Source organism: Scomber japonicus, chromosome 9 (assembly GCF_027409825.1).
Source record: "Scomber japonicus isolate fScoJap1 chromosome 9, fScoJap1.pri, whole genome shotgun sequence".
Lineage (NCBI taxonomy): Eukaryota > Metazoa > Chordata > Actinopteri > Scombriformes > Scombridae > Scomber > Scomber japonicus.
In genome coordinates this window covers 21,321,417-21,339,442 of record NC_070586.1, presented here as the reverse complement: position 1 = coordinate 21,339,442, position 18,026 = coordinate 21,321,417, and the positions used below count along the sequence as shown (strand labels likewise).

Below are 18,026 nucleotides of genomic sequence, written 5' to 3'. Positions count from 1 at the left end.
GTGCTGCTGTACCACTCAGCTGTCTTACAGGAAGTGAGGTAAAAAAGGCTTGAATGTTAGAGCATCCTGTGACGCCAACATGCTATCATCACTTCCTATCCAAGGAGCACGCACGCAGACGCGCAAGCACACACACGCACACACACAAAGGAATGTATGCAAGCGTAGCACAGGCTGCAACAGACAATAGCGCCGATACTAACAGCCTTTCGTTTCTCCTCTCTTATATACATTTTGTAAGACCCACCAGAACTCTGATAATGTGACTGATTGTATTTTCCTTTAAATAAATATAAATGGTGCTCCTCCATTTCCATCAATCAAAAGGCTTGTTAGAAAAACAGTGACCGCATAGAGTAAGAATTAACTTTGTTTTTCTCTCCATAGAAATCTCATCCACTGGAAACGGAGCATTAATCCAAAAAAAAAAAAAAAAAAGATTAAACACATAAGATGAGATAACATCTGGCCCCTGGCAGTCTTATGTCTTCATGTTCACTTCAACGACCACACAACTCAATCTGGTCAAGATAAAACTTTAGTTCCACTGAAAACAAACTGCTGTTGTTGTCCACTAGAGGGCTAGTCAACTGAGAGAGACGCCAGAAATTTAAAAAGTGACTGCAGAGGCATTCAGAGAGGTGTGATGGTGTGAAAATGCAGTAACATCATTAAAATACCTATAAAATCTAATTAAATGCAATTAAGGGTAGTTCAAATCTTTACATTTCTGGTTATTCTCACACACCTTCACTCTGTTTTGTGTCATTTCAGCATCTCTGCTTCACAGATATATGTGTGCACAATGGGAAATTTTCAAAAACAATTTACTGCCATCACTAAACACGAGGCTCAGAGTAGATTTCATGTTTGTCCTCATACATGGCCAAACCTTTATGAGGATGTAAAAAACAAAAAAGAGAAACAAATAATACACATTTCTTGCTACATGTCAGCCGAGGCGTGTGTGGGTGGGTGTGTATGTGCGTGTGTGTGTGTGTGTACGCGTGTGTGTGTGTGTGTGTGCACGTGTGGCGTTGCCATATTCATGACACAGTGTGTGTGACTCAAGTCACAATGCTTGTTGTTGTTTGCTGCATTCTTCATTGTGGCGACAGAGAAACCTCAGCGGTTACTGTTGCCATGCAGGCAAACTCGGCAGCCGCAAATTGGTGTGTGCTCGGTTCAGTTTTGCAAATGGAGGCTGACTTGAGCACCAATTAGACTTGAGACAGTTTGGCCATCAGTTGAAACAGAGACGTGAGGACTATATCAGCGTAATTCTGGAACATTAAGTACCGTAATTTGTGCATTCATTCATCACACTGATTTCTCCATTAACTCTGCTGTACTCACCCCAGTTCCCATGCTGCTCTGGGGCTCAATGCTCTCAGGCTCTATGCAGCGTCCGGGAATTTTACCTCTCTCCACAGCCCCTAAACACACACAAACACACAGTTGTTTAAGTTTAGGGGTCCTTGATGTGAAAATGTTTTAGAACCACTGATCTAAGATGTTCTTTTGTGGCTCCGTACAGCAGGAGGTGACAGTAGTGTATGTTTGTGTGTCTATGTGTGTGTGTGTGTGTGTGTGTGTGTGTGTGTGTGTGTGTGTATCACCCCGTCCATGCATCACAGTGATGCAGAGTGACGGGGGCCTCACACAGTCCAGACAGCGCTAAGGAATGACAGGAATCCATTATCTGATCCAGTATCATAGATCTAGGTAGGTAGAACTGCCTGAGAAACTATGGCAACCACAGACTGACAAACACTAGCAAATACAAGTCCTGTATGACCAACTTATAATCAATATGCATAAACAAGTGCAATAGTTCAGGTTTGAAGTTTTTACCTTTAATCTTAGCACCCTCATCAGGCCAATCAGTGTCAGGAATTAAACATTGACTTAAACAGTGTTGTCTAGAAAATAACATAATGTCTAGAATACTGAGGTAAAATGTTTGATATTTGCTTTTATTGTCCTGTATGATTTATGATGTTACTTCGCACTGATTGATAAATGTTCTTATTTGTCTGTCAATCGAAAAATAATAGTCTTTTCCAATGAAAAACATTTATAGTACCCTAATAAGACATACAGACATTTTATCAAACAGCTGGACTCACCTTGCAGCTGTTCATCCCTGATCTGTCGGATGGCTGCTCGGATCATCTTCCTCTCCTCGTACTCGGTGGCAGCACGGAGCTACAAGCAGACACACACAGTCGCTCAGACCACACTGGACCAGCACCATTTAAGATACATTTAATGATTTTCGTTCCTTTATACTCACCATTTTTGTGAGCTCATCAATGTCTTGGATGGATTGCAGTTTGCCTGATAAGACATCCAAGGTGTCACTGGATTCTGACCTGAGAGAGAGACAGAGACAGTATAGTGTTCATAAACATCATCATTATGTCTGAGCATCAATTTCAAAACTGTTTGTCTTCACTGACTCTAATGTGACACCTCTTTCTTTATGTACTGTTTTCTTGGCAGTAAGAAATGCCATCAGAGGAAACACGAGCATCAAGGATGGAAAAGGTGATCTGTGGCATGACGGATTTGACAGCAGTGACACACAGCGCCTGAAAAAAGACTCATCCTCCCTCATTGCAGCCTCATATTTCTCCATTTTAATGCCTTTGGTTTCTGTTACTCATACGCTCCTCCAGTTCCTATCATTATCCTCACTTTCCTCCCGTCATTGGTCTTAAAGGATGTGTGGCACGTTGAAGTGGAATATTTCACATTCCTGCTCTGAGAGGCACGGGATAATACAACTTTCAGACGGGTTTTTGTTCGTGTGGCCTAACATGTGTGCACGTGCATGCCACTGCAACAGCAGGTATGCTTTTCCTTAGAAACTTCAGTGAAGCAGCTCCTTTGTTTTTGTAACCCAAGTCATCTAAGAGCAGCAGCGAATGGAAATGATTAGGGCCCGGCCACTGGTCTTAATAGGATTAAGCAATAGAGAGAGAGAGAGAGAAAGAGAGAGAGAGAGAAAGACGGAGAGGTTGAGAGTATCTTCTTCACATCCAGTAGTCTTAAATCTTTATTGTGTTCCAGACCAGACGCTGGGATTGTGCTGCAGCCATGAAGTCGTGCCACTCACTGATTAACACCTTTAAAAGGCCATTTTGGTAGTCAGAATTAATCCAAGAGAAGAAAACAATTCTCCAATTTCATTCAGTTTTTGTGACCGACGTCAAATATTCTACAGCTTTGGACTGAAAACGGTTCTTCATTATGTGATTTCTTGAATAAGTTTTGGAAAAATGCTTAATGGCTGACAGCTACAGTTTTTCTAATCCAATAATCTAATAATCTAAAACCTGCTATACGTTCCAGTTTAAATGCTGCTTAGGCATGACTGAACAAATAATGATCAGAGCCAATTTTAAAACCAAGTGAAGTTTTTATGAAAAGGCTACACTGATCATTGTTAAAATGTTTTAATATCTCAAATATCTTTGATAAAAGTAACATTAGAGGTTAGATAAGGATTTATCCTCTAAACCCCTTTAAAATATGAAATGATCACAATGTTTACAGGAACAGAATAATTATTTTTTTGATAACTTAAAACCTGTAACTCCTGTTTCTCATTAGATCTGCCAGCAAAGCTTTGTTTATCGGCATGATGGCAGGCAGTCTGTTTTTCCACGTACCTCAGCTGAATGACAGGTGCTGAGACCCGTGTATTATGCTTGAGAAGCCGCTGAACGGGCCAATAAAGACAAACAAACAATCTGAGAAAAGCTACTTCTATCTGACTCTCATGATTTAAAAGCTGGCTGGCAATCTGACACGAAGACAACCTTTTAAAAGTGAAAGTATTTATTGTTAAACGTACATACATAATGGAAAAATGGAAAATTTACTGCGGTTGCTGTTTTTTGTCCCTGATGATTTCCTGACTTGACTTTTCCAGACTTTTCTCTTTCGTCATTGGAGAGTTAAGGAATGCTGCATCTGGGTTTGTGAGTGTTTTCTCAGCATCTCCATTTCACCTGGACTGGTGCAGTTTTTCCATTTGGGCAGGACTGTGTGCGTCTGTACGTGTGTGTGTGTGTGTGTGTGTGTGTGTGTGTGGTCTCACCTGTGCTGGTTCTCCTTATCCTCCTGCTGTTTGAGTCGTGTAGGTCGAAATCTCTTGCTGGCCAAAGCGGCCTCCATGTCCTCGATCTCCCTCCTCCTTAACTCCCGAATGGCTGAACGGATGAGGCGTCTCTCGTCCAGATCCACGGTTCCATCCAGCTGCAAGCACACCATGAAAAGACAAACACAAAGAGGTCATTAAGATGAATATAAGTGTTACAGGTGCAAAAACAACCTCATAGAAAAACTAGCCATTTGTATCTGTGTGGGAATAGACCACAAAAGTACGGTCACATGTGAGGACATGACCACACAGTTATATGAGAATCTATTGCTAAAGGGTCGGAGGCCTGGTCTCAGTATAAGTACAGGGCGGTGAATAAGTTGAAGTGCAGGGCTTGGAGCGTAACGTCTTAGAGCTGACTTCTTTCAGTGGCCCTCTGTAATTAACCCTACCAAACAAGGACAATAAGCCACTCTCTTACAAGAACGGGCAGTTTTTCCACCAATCTGCCAGAAGAAAGACACACAGAAAGAACGAATATCCCAAAATGTTCAAGAATTCACCTTCAAGGGAGCTACATTTCTGATTTTTCTTGGTTTCTTGGCTTGTGGCGGCCTAATAAGGGTCACGGCTGATAGAAAGTACCACTAAGGTGTAGGATGTCCATGCTCAATGGTTCAACAGTGGGATATCCATGCTCAACAGCCTTGGCTTACTTTTAAAATGTGTGGTAGGGAGTTACAAGGTCAGCCAGGCCAATGGATGGCTTATAGATTGGTGATGACAGGTGATCTGACTTCACTAATGTGAAAAGACAGGACCACCTGAGCAAGGAGCATGGGATGAGAAACAGGCACGCCAACAGCTGCTCTGAGAAACAAGTGCGTTCAGCTCTCCAGGACGACCCATTATCCAGGTGTCTTCTTCTCTGGTTGTATTTCACTGTAGTTGAGCAGGAGCCAGGCTGCAGGAGGCCACAGATGTTGAAGTGGCCCTACTTAAAACACTCACTAAGCCTTTTCATCGCTTTGAGTGACTATTAGGTAAAAAGGGTTTATTTAGTCAAGCAAAAGAGGCGTAATTAAAAGGTGCACACATGTGTGTGTATATAAAAGCATGCCTGCAGACAGACGCGGCACCTCAGAAAGCCAAATGCTTTCATGTTAGCGACAGCAATAAGCATGGGAGGGTCGAGGGAGCCGTCTGCTGTCATACGGGAGGCGAATCTCTCTTTTAGTCGACAGCGGGAACCTGTCAACACATGCGGAGATGAGCAGCTCCTGCTTCTCTGACAGGCTGATACACCTCACGCTCAAACACACACTTGAAGGTTTCCTCTGGCACCAGTTAAAACCTGCAGAGTAGAGACACAAACCTTTGTATGCTAAAAGGAGCTGGATGTGGTTGTTAAATTAAGCTTGACACCCTGATGGGTTGAAAAGGGGGTTGATGTGCCCCCCCTGCTGGGGCCAGAGAAGGAGGAGGAGGAAGAGTAGGTAGGGGGTGGGGGGGGGGTCTCACAAAAGATGAAGAGGGCCAGTGGTTTTGAGGTCTCGCTGTGGTTTGAAAAAATATGCAGCTCAGAGGGGCTCTTCTACATACTGTAATTTGTGGAAATTTAAAGTGCTGAGCCGACTGAAAAGGACGTGTAAGCTGAGAAAGTGCTCAAAAAAGGCAGGAAGAAAGGATATGAGGGAGGAGGAGAGGAGAATAAAAGGGGAAAGTAAAGCGGTTAACAAAGAGATAGGATGACAGGGAGGCAAAGTGAAAGAGAGAAAAATGAGAGAGAAGCTATACTCGGGAATGACTAAAAATGGGCAGATGAGAGCTGGGTGGGAAAGGGCCTCGCACAGGTCATTCCTCACATTCCTGCTGACTCACAAGGAAGGGGATGGCAGTGAAATCCGCCGATCAGGAACTGGGTTTAGATCAGGGCCAGCAGTGAGATAATATCATGGGTTATTGATTGTGCAGTAAGGAAATAATGCGAGGAGAGAGGAAATGAGAACACACTTGCTCATTTCTATCACTGGACAGTGTGTCTCTCTCACATGCCTTCACACACACACACACACACACACACACACACTAACCGAACACTCAAGGGAGCAGTCTGTTACCACAATGTCAAGCTCAATGCTAAATGAATGTCATGATGTGATGACACAGCCAGAGCACTGCCAAGTTTAGAGACTGACTGATTTATTTATTCATTAATTCGAGATATAACAGGATTAGCTTGAGGCAGGGCCTCTCCTTAAAAACTTCTTCTTAGCATTCCACAATAGGCTGCATTTTTGGCCAGTGTATCATGAATATCAGATTAAACATAAAACAAAATCACATTTTTTAACAAAAAAAGCCAAGGACAGCTCTCTCACTCTCAGAGCATGTGATAGACGGCAGAACTGTTCACATCAATTACAGTAATCTTTCTAAAATAGAACAAAAGCGAGGAGAATTAAAGTCATGATGTGATGGTGGAAGAGGAAAAACAATCCCTATGCGCACATCTGCACTTTGGCTTTTTTTTACCTGCAACTGCAAGCAGGCAGCTGATGTTTACAACTAACCAATCAGCATAGAGAAAGCTGCATGGTGAGTCCGTTAGGACTGACCTGGTGAGCTGGCATAAGTCCAGGAACTATAACTGACTTTTCCTACATGTATTTGAAAAGAGGAAAAAGAGAAAAAAAAGAAAAAGGTCAACCAATAAAGTCCCAGCACAGGAAGGTAAATGAGTGGGTGTGACCCAAGCACATAAAACCTGCCTTAAACTTGGGTCCCTGCCAACAAAAACAGAATAACCCTTAAACAACCAGAGACGGAAACATGCGCTCGTGCAGACACAGAGTCCATTTGAAAAAAAACACCACATGACAGTAGCCTTCACAGAGAGTGAACTGTCTCAGAGGCGTGCAAAAAAAAAAAAAAAATCCATCTAGTTACTCAATGACCTGCACCTTACAGCAGTGACTGTACCACATTTGGCAATTTTAAAAATCAAGCCCCAGACTTCTGGGCGGCTCAAAACATCAACAACAAACCTGTGACCTGGAGAGCAGCCGTTACACTCAGACAGAACAGCTTTTCATGCACTTTTTCCTTGCACACTGTTGAGAGACGTATGAGTCAGAAGTCACACATGTATAACATATAGGTCACCCACACAGATAATGGTTTAGTGAAAAAGACGTAGTCATCGGGACGTCAGTGAGCTGTCAACACCTTTAATGATGTCAGGGTCTAGTCATGTTACAGTCGGGTCTGCTGCTGCTGATGATGACTGAAGGCTCATCAGGAAGCTGCTGTCACACCTGCTGGCCTTGGTGGAGTCACCTGACTCAGCTGGTGAAGTACAATGTTAGGAAACAGGACAGGGGAGGTGGTTGTGACTGAGAGGTTGATGAAAGAACATACAATCCTGTAAAAACTGGAGCACCACCACTCCAAAGAAAAATGGTTACAGATGAGTAACACTAGTTACAGAATTTAATCCAGCTGCCGTCACTCACTGACATAAACCAGAAACCCATGACCTTATTTGGCAGGAATCACGCTGTGGTAAATAGCTAAATACCAAAAAAAGGTTTGATGTTTCACAAAGAGGGCTGCTCAGGCTTGTACTGTACTGTTTGAGTCACTTCCTGTCCAACAGCAGCCTTCTATGGAGCAAAAACCCTCTAACGTATCCAAAGACATCCGACTGAAGCAGCTCAATCAATCATGTTCAATTAGAGAGTGTTCATGGTTTTACAGTAATCCCAACCAGCTGGTGACATACTCTACAGGACAGCAACACCCTCTGAACTCATCTGTTGCACATAAGAGAAACAGATTTAAGTTTGTTTGCGAGGTGAATGTAATTTATAGAACCAGACGTGGAAACGACGTCAGAAGTGGTCAAACACGTCAAAATATACTAAGCAGCTATTTTGTGGGTCTGCCATTTACAGTTGAGCTAAATGCACAAGCTGTAACAACCACCTGTGGGTGCAGCACCAAAAAAAGGATTATGTTAAAGCCATGGAAGTGAAAAGAGACAGACCACTCAGGTCAATGAGTGTACAAATAGAAGGAAAGGAATGTACAAGTTCAGATTTGTCTAAGTTACCCTCTTCCACTTTCATTAGAACATGTATTCAAATATGTAGTATTACATAAAAAATGATATAGTCTCAGACTCTTTCTGATTATTTCAGTTAATTATAATACAATTTGTGAGTTATAAGGTCTGTCTTTCCATTTAGATATGCCTCTGTACTCTGGGCTTAATTTTAGTTCACATGTCATTATGTTGGGTAGTAAACCTGAATACTTTTTTTTTTGTTTACTCAGTTTTTAATCAGTTGCACTGGTTTAAAGGCTAATGCCTAATGCCTGTATCAACTTCATTTGTAGATTAAAAAACATGCTGATATTCCTCAAAGAAAAAGGCATATGTTTGGTGTCAATGCTCAAATAAGCACGGCATTCCAAGATTTCAAATATAATACAACATGTGTGTCTCTGCATGTTTGTCGCATTCTGTGGTTTACGCAGGTCGGTTCAAACATCACAGCCTGTGGTGTGAGAAAAATCTAACATCACCCTCCCACACACCCACGCATACTGTATACACACCCAAACTGGGAGCACAACGACCCTTCAGGCTGAGTCCCGACCTTTTGACTCTCAGTGAATGTGCATGTGCTGGTCTCATTATAGTTTTTACACTCGCTACTTTTTGCAAACCATGACGTGATGAGCAGATCCTCTGACACAAAGAAGTATGTATACTTTCTACAAGGACTGTGTGTGTCCACGTGCACCGGTATAAGTGTGTGTGTGTGGGGGGGGGGGGGGGGTTGCTCAGTGTGTTTGTCCATAAAGTGAGGGCTACAGTAATAATTTCCAGAGCATGCTGGGGTTAGAGTGCAGCCAGGCAGCAGATCGGATCAGTGCTTTAAACTCACTTGTGTCGAGCCCACAAGTGAGTTTGCCCTTATAAGGACACGGGACACTCCTTGTAGCAGAGCTGAAGTGGATTACCAGCTGCCACTGAGGAAGCCGGGCTGGTACAGACACTGAGACAGACACAAATAAACAATCTGGAAAGGGTGGGAAAGTTCAGAAATATTTTTTAATCACCTTTAAATCTCCTCATTACCACACACTTTGAGGCAAAGCTGCAACCTGGATGAGGTGGAAAGACACTATAAATCATTTCTCAACGCCTCAAGAAGAACAATGCATGCACAAACCAGGATCAGTACACACACACACCCTCTGAAAAATGGGAATTTAATCAGGATACATGAAACTCCCTCTTGTTGTCGTGTACGACAAGGGAGTTTCAGTCACCTCTTGGCTGAAAAATGAACAAAGAAGCTAACCAGATTCGTGGTTAAAACTCATTGTGCTACAGCGCAGCATACACCGAGCTGCCATTGTCTGGGTCGAAGACAACAAAAAAAAAAAAAGGGAGGACCTGTGAAAAATACAACCAACGGCGAATGAAAGACTACTGTACATGTGGCAACGTGCTTTCTGTGAGTGCGATTACACGTGTGGGGAAGCTTTACTTTTACTCATAGCTGGATGGTAGCACAGAGGCCCAGAGCAGACCTGGGAAAACACTGTCCCCCTTTACACTTGAGGGAGCAGGTATAAAGAAAGGACACATGGAAGAATGCATGTGGGTCAGAGGGGGGTACATGGCATCAACAACATCCTATAGGAATGTAATGTTGTACTGAAGAGATCTGAACTCACATGTGTTGCGCATGTTGCTGACACGTCAGGCTTACAATCCAGCCCTACATTAGGGCGAACCACATCCTGAAGGATTAACGAGCACACACTTGATTGTGCACACGTGGTCGACGCTCTGATTTGAAGTGTAAAATATTGACCTTTCAGCTCTTTGCAGAACCTCAAAGATGTTTTTTATGGCATTGTTGTACATCTGACTGCTCCAGGCTGACCACAGTGGAGTAATTATTTTGGGCCTGATCGACTGCACCTCTGAGACGCAATGGTCCATTTCAGCTGTCTGGTTCCGGACACTTTCTCTTCAGATTTGCAGATCAGGTCACAGAGAAAGATCCAGGCCAGTCACATCCTGCTCATTTCAACAGTGCCCCACATTTGAGAGCTGGTCTCATCAAAGTTTCATAGAGGTCTTGTTATTTGGCTTCAAATTCTCCAGAGCTGCACGATATATTATCCAACCTAAACAGTGTGAACGTTAGTTTGACTGTGCACTCACCGTCTTCGCTTGTGAGACAAGTGTAGTGTTTATTTAACAATGTTAAAAAGATTTCTGTATAATAATTCTACTGATTTAATTAGACTAAAATATTTAATCGCTATTTATTCGCTATATGAGAAGAGGATCTCAACCTTCATACCTTGATACCTAGGTTGCTCTTAACAAAGTGTTTTTGTTTTCCCCTGAAAACCTCTCAAAACAGTCCAATTCCAACCATTAAAACAAGCACAAAACATAAAGCGCATGAAATATTTTACACATCAGATCTCCACTTTCTGTGCCATTATCTTGACTCTCCATGTCATTGCACCACTAAGTTCAAAGTTTTGACATCCTCACACACCTAATCATAGGAAACCAACAGGATGGGAGCTGCCTGCAGCTTATAAGCATTTTGGTTTCCATATGAGGTGCTCAAAAGCAGAATATCTGATACAGTGTGATAGCAAGAGCAGGAAGGAGCCGTCATAAGTAAAGAGATAAATAAACACTTCACTGAATACTGCACTTCAGACCCAGGTCACCACAGGAACCAGGGGAGGATGGTACTTCTCCAAATATGGGACATTGTTGGTAAAAGACTTTTTGTTTAGTGAGTGAATGATGTAGGAGGTGAGAGATATTTGGGAGGCTGCAGAGCACAAACAATCCATTCTAATACATATATAAGAGCCAGCCATTCTGACTACCAAAATCCACAGTTAACTATAACAACAGCGGCGAGACTTGGACACCGATGGACACACGAAGCCAAACAAAGTTTAACATATCAGCTGTGTATATCTCAAGAATGCCTCTGCATTAACAACAGTGAGCAGGAAAGCAAAACATCAACATCCGCTAGACAATTCCTGGTGGATCTCAGGAAATGTCTCTTTCCTGAGGGATTCAATATGGAGTAGGCTAAAAGCACAGTGCTTTAAACATTTTCTTCCGCACTGTCTACATTTTTTCTCTCTCCTCTCTGTCTAATTTCCTCTTGTTTTAAATGCATCACTCTTTCTTAAGCTGAGAAAATGAGATGCATGATTTTATTTCTCTATTGGTCTGCTTCTGTATGTGACCTAAAACATTGCTGATCTGGCAAAGTTGCTGCATGCTGTTTCCTGTATGCTATTTTCTCTATGAACAGGGCCACACCTAAGTATTCCAATATAAAGCCAAATACTGCAGACACTGCAGAGGCCTGACTATAGTACACTGGAACAGAGAATCTGTTTGTGCAAAACAAAGGGCCTCTGAACACCAAAGACATCAAACACAGCATCCTCAGTTTATCTAAAGCACATTAACCATTAAAATGTTGAAGTGTTGTGATTTTGCACAAATTAAAAGACACAGAGACTATTTGATTGTGCCTTAAATGTTGTATTGGGGCATTATAGATCAGCCCTAAATCATCTGTGAAGTATTTGTTCTAAGTTTAAAACACCTGGAAAAGAGAGAAGAGAAAAAGACAAGTCTGGATTGTTTGTCAGAAAAAAACAGCTCTGAACGTCTGAAGCACAGTGGTGAAGGAGACGAAGAATAAATGCACACCTTAAAAATCCCTTAACCAGACTTTTTCCAGTTGGCAGAATGATGATCCAGACAGATGGAGATCTGTCAGATCACTTACCACAAAGACTAAAAGAGCAGAACAGCTGACAGCAGAGTCTGTCTCATATGCTCACACCCCAATAGTGACAAGCCCATTTTCCAAGACAAAATATATTGCTCTGCTTATCAGGATGCAATTCTTGAACGATCCTGTTTTTAATCCCTAAAATTGAATCAGGGACCAGCTATTGATCAGCTGGTTCATCCCTCTTTCATCGTCAGTATCTTCTGATTTTGACTAAACTTTGGAGAAAGTTTGCATTTTTAAAATTACGCTTTAAAAAAAGGCCTATAGGGGGCGCTAAATTTGTCAGTGGTCTCTTGATACTCTTCATACTTTAACTAAACATCTCATTGTGTAGTTTAGGCATTTTCAAAATGCTTGAAAAGTTGGCGGGTTTCTTTGATTGTCTGTACTTCACATCTGCTTTACATTATCAACTGTTAATTCCCTTACGGTAAGAAAGTATTCACATTAGCAAACTGGCACAAGTAGTAGTTAGTCCTACTGATTGTTAAACTGACATTTTAAAATGACTAAACAACCGCTGGTATCCTCTGTGTAATAATAAAATACTGCTCCTCTTATTGAAATGCCAGTTGATGTTTCCAAAGTATCTGACATTTTAAAATGTTATAAAAAAATATTAAGTGTCCTCTTTAATAATGAAATACGACAAGCTGAACTTAATTTCAACTTTCAGCTTTGTACATTGAGTAAATGTTTGCTAAAATTAATTGGATCTAGTGTTACATTCGCTCATAATTATTCCTCCACAGCGAACAACTAAAAGGCCACAGACCAAAAATAGACTTGTGGTGGAGTTTATAGGAACATCATCTCAAAGTTCACTCCTTTTCTTTTCTCATCCTTTCAGAGCCAACAAATGAGTGGCTATTTATAGAAGTATTCAGTAACAGAAGTTTCCTGTTTTATCAAACAAACAAACGACTTCTTATCTCGCTGCTCCCTGCCTGCGTGTTTGGATATTAGCTGTCAGGCTATAAGCTCAACTTTTCTTCTGTGCTGCATGGCAACAGTGTAAATAACTTGAACTGTGTCAGTTTAAAAAGTTGAAACTACCCTGATTATTAACATTTTCTCCATCTGACACCTTTTGAAACCTAATCATAAGGGAAATGCTTTGTGGAAATGTGAAGCGGGTAAATACCTGTGAGGATGATGACAGACCCAGCAAGAGAAAAATCAGGTGTGCACCGCGCCTGTAGTTTAGACTCTGAACTGCTTTTTTTTTGTACTCCGGGTGAGTGAAAAAGAAAGAAAGCCTGTAAACATCCAGAAAGGTCAAAGGCAGTAACGTTCACTGCCAGCATAAACCCCGCAGCAGCAGGTGTTATAAATGCACAGAAGCATAAAACCCTTCAGACTCTTTTCTTTTCTTTGCACGTAGAAAGAAGTGCGGGGGGGGGGGGGGCTGTATTCAGAGGAAGATCTGCTGCATGCAACAGCTTGTATCTGCAGCTTATTAGGAAACACTCCAATGCAACTGCAACGTCTATGAAGAAAAATGGTTTTGCATGACTGCTGACAAGGTTCAGGTCAAGTCTTGCATTCATCATCTTGCTCTGATTGAAGTTTGATCTTTTTTTCCTTTGAAGAAAACAAAGAGGGAAGATATTTTTAAACAAAAAGCCCCTAATAATCATTTTTGCTTCAAGTATAGGACATTATTTAAAAAAAAGAAAACACATGGCTGATATACTGAAATCATTCCAGACGGCAGCATAATCTTTCCAATTTATTCGTTGCTGATGATGAGGTTGACATTTTGGGCTGTGTCTCAGGGGAGGGGGGGGGGGGTCGGGGGTAAGGAGAACCTGGGGACTGTACCAAGAGCCTACAAAACAAACCCATTCTTCCACTCCGACTGTAAACCGTTGAGCCCTTGTCAACGCACAAAGGGTCCAGACAGCCATAAAACAAAGTCCCGGGGGTTCTATAGATCACTGAGGCCGGACCACAGAGTGAAATTGCTCTATTTTAAACATGTGTGAATGCTTCTTGCTCACCAGGGAGAGAGGACGGTCACAGGGCTGGCAGGACTCATTACAAATCACTATGTGAGACAATCCAGCATGTGAAATCGGCCCAGCAGGCGCCACCGGCAGAGAAGTCGCCAAGCAGTCAAGACAACTCAGAAATGAAAAGACAGACTACAAACTGGAAAAGACAGTAAGATTCCAAGCAAGTATTGAAATTTCAGCCCACTTGCTGATTTGTGAACTTGTGAGGTGTCACATTTTGACTTCCTGTGTTGCAGAGGTTTGGGAATAATGCTGGAAGGTTTCAGAGGTAATGATAATACAGAGGATAGTGTTGTCGACAGGTGCCGAGGTCAAACTTGAAGGACGGGTTCAAAATTTTTCAAGTCTGCCTTAAAACAATAGTCAGGTGTCCAAATGAACACTGATACCTGGTTTGGTAATTGTTCCTCCTGTTCATACTGATCATTAGAAGATCCTTTCATAACTCACTTGGTATGTAAGTGATGGGGGCCAAAATCAGCCGTCCAAATGAGTCAAATCCAGTAGATATCTTTCAATGTTAGTCTTTTTAGTGCTGAAGTCCCTCTTTTTGTTACTATACTTCCACCACAGCCCAACAGGGAAACACAAAGAGGGAATATGATGCTAAAAGTACTGTACATGTGGCAGATATCCACTTGATATGACTAACTCAGATTGTTGAAGCCTCATATAAGTTTTGCACAAAATGACTGTGGACACACTGTGGAGTTTGGTACCCATCACTTACATTGATATTGACATTTGAAGGGGCTCTTTTAACAGCCGGTATGAACAAGAGGAGTGACTAGAGCAAGGAAAACCTCTTTCATTGTTCAAATGGGCACCTGACATGTTTTAAGACCGACTTGAAAATGTGTGAATGTAACCTTTAATTCGCAGTGAACCAGACAGCAGCTGAGCAAGAGACACCTGTAGACCTGGCTCGTCCTGCAGGTTTGACACGAATACACACACACATATACAAACAGGAACCTACTACCTAACAGGAGATTCAGAGGCAGAACAACTGATAATTATCACCCTTGAAGCTGGCAATCAGCTGATAAAGTCTATTTATAAGCGACAGTGGTTGGAGTGGTTTGTTTGGAAGGAGATTTTCTTGGAACCGGCCTTAAGCAGCTTTTGTCTTTGTTTCTTATGGCACCATTCAGACAGATGACCCGCAACAAACATCCTCTCCTAAAGAAACCGGGACACTGACCGATTAATGTCATGGATATTCAAATGATTGTGGTGGCCACAAGAAAAGAAAAATGCTTTTTCTGGTTGCCATGGTGGGGATTAAATGGGCGACATAAAGAGGCAGCCAGCGCTTTGAATAGAAGTGTAGAGATGGGATTAGTGGCGTTAGAGAGGCCACCATATGACCTTCTGACTGTTTCGTTCATGAAGTACAACAAAAACCTGGGGAGCGAGTTCGTTATCCAACTGTCATTTAACAGCAGCTCTCCACTTGCCTTTAAGTTAATTGAACCAAGGCATCTACAAATGTCCATCATCTCTTACTGGTGTCCTGAAATACTTCAACAAATACTTAATATAAATATAAAATTGAAGTATTTAAGATTAGATGTGATACAAAATTCAACATTCATGCTCTGACCTGTTGTACTTATGCCTGTGGAGGTGAATTTTAATTTCATCCCAACCCCCAAGCCCCAAAATTTCCCTGAGCAATGATTTATGAGTTTAATCAGAGTTTGTTGCCTTTAATGAAAAGCTGAGTTCACTGTGGAAAACCCTGACACTTGAGTCACCACAAATATCATCAGTGAAAATGTGGGATCTCTGTGACCTTAACTGGTGGTCACGTCTGAGGGAGGGAAGCTGTAGGGGGGAAGAGACGATCGGCTCCGCAAATCAATCAGGCACAGAAGAGACGAGGCAGGATTCTGGAGTCTGTGTTACATGAAAATAAACCCCACAAATTGCGAAGGCGTCATGTGTAATTCTTGGTTGATTGTGCTGCTGCAGCTCTCCGTAGACAATGCAAGTGTTTTAACAGCGAGCTCTCACAGAACAGAGTCAGACAAAGCTTCATTTCTCCAGTAACCATGAGCTGAGGTCTGTTGTCATGACATTATTGCCACATCTCTGACATATAGAGTCAATGAAATAGAAAACTAGAGCAGGGAAATATATTGACATTATATCGATATGGTGATATGAGACTAAATATCGTCATACATTGTGGATATCGTGATATAGCACGAGTGTCGTCATTTCCTGGTTTTAAAGGCTGCATTACAGTACAATTATGTCATTTTCTGAACTTACCAGACTGTTCTAGCTACCCACTTAGTAAAATCATCCCATTACTGATGATTATTTATCAAAAATCTCATAGTATCAGCATATAATACTGTCCATTTAGTCAAAAATATCAGATTTCGCCCGTATCACCCACCCCTTTATAAACTATTACAAACACATTATTATAAAACAAGAGAGGTTCAGCACAAAGTCAAATATCTTCACTCTTCTCTTCAAGATCTCTAAATGTTGCAGTGACTGCTCCTCCTCTGCAATCAGCTTAACTCCCTCTTTCCTGTGTTTTTCCTCAATAAATAAACTCATTAACTGACTGATCAAAGCAGCCATTACTCCGTTGAAATTGCGCTGAAGGAAAGATATTATTTCCTTTATCCACTTCCGTTCTCGCGCTATTACGGTGTCACGCGCGGTAGAAGTTTGCCCTTTTAGTGATTTATGAAAAGAAAAGCAACTACAGCCCTTGGCCAGACGCTGACAGAGTTTGGGGAAATAACTGATACAGTTTAAATAGCCTCAGACAGGTCAACAAACATCAGATTTATCCCCAGCCTCGCTCCAAAGTAAATACACTTTTCTTGTCAGGTTTACTGATCTGGAGAAGGAGAAATCAAAATGTTTTTCCTGAGATGGCCTCTCCTTAAAGTGCACATTCTTTGAAAAACGGCTCAAGAAAATAATGACTTGTAGAAGTCCAGCTACATGCAGAGACGTGTGGTCTAATCCGACAGAAGGTCAACAATACATGTCGCAAAACTGACAGGTCAAATATATTTAAAGTTAAACCTTTAATGACGCAAACTCTTGATCACGCTTTAATAGTAATAGGTATTGCATAATGGAAAAACTACAATAAGGTCACTGATTCCCAGATGTTTCTTGTCCAAGCCTTGAGTGTGTGTAACAGTGGTTCAGACAAACCCATGGTAGCGTTGTCTCAACAAGGACCCGGTGAGTCATGCCTCATCATGAATGTGTCTGTGTTACAGGTATCAGGATATACAATGTGCCAGACAAGTGACCTTCTTCTGCCTCAGGAAATAATTAAGTAATGACTAACACGACTGAGAACAAGGAAGTGTTTCCACCCTAATATTGATACTGATTCTCTACGCACACTCAATGTCTGGTCCTAAATATACTATCATCATATGAATCATCCTCCTTCCAAAGTGTTTTAATAGAGATAGTGTGTGTTATCATGAGGGATCACATTAATCAGGAATGTGATGTTAAGTGTTCAGACATCAGCTCTCCTTTCACTTGATTAAAAACTACTGATATCACTCTCTGTTTTCTACTGCTAACTGCTCTAACTACTGTTAACGATGATCTTCATTGAATGATCCATTTTAATCAAATCATCATTTGGAAGAGTGAAAAATGGCCATGGCATGTTCTCAAATTGCTCATTTTGTTTAATGAACTCTCCAAAACAAATGTATTAAATTTACAATGATATAAAACTGAGAATGGCGACAAATCTTCATAAGTAATATGTTTTTTTTTTTTTCATAAAGGATGTTAAACTAATGAATTAATTATCATTTCAGCACAAAATCTACCTCACAAATTCAATGCTTGACTTTAGTGGTAAACACCTGCTGTTATAGGTACAGAGTGCAAATTCACTTCACATCACACTTCATGACACACACTGTGAGGATTTACAGCCGTCTGTGTGCAGATCATCTGTCAGGATTATCTCAACTGTTTGCATGCATGAATTACTGAAAGGTAAGA

The 18,026-nt window shown here is 41.5% G+C and overlaps 1 protein-coding gene across 1 annotated transcript in view; it reads right to left on the bottom strand.

Moving 5' to 3' along the window:
• The window catches only part of smtnb (smoothelin b), a 47,533-nt gene that overhangs the window by 28,805 nt on the left and 702 nt on the right, over positions 1-18,026 (bottom strand). Inside the window, exons 2-5 of the mRNA XM_053325834.1 lie at positions 4,109-4,266; positions 2,297-2,363; positions 2,130-2,208; positions 1,357-1,436 (exon numbers count right to left, since the gene is read on the bottom strand). Coding sequence (XP_053181809.1) covers positions 1,357-1,436; positions 2,130-2,208; positions 2,297-2,363; positions 4,109-4,266 — 384 coding nt within the window. The remainder of the gene's footprint in view (positions 1-1,356; positions 1,437-2,129; positions 2,209-2,296; positions 2,364-4,108; positions 4,267-18,026) is intronic.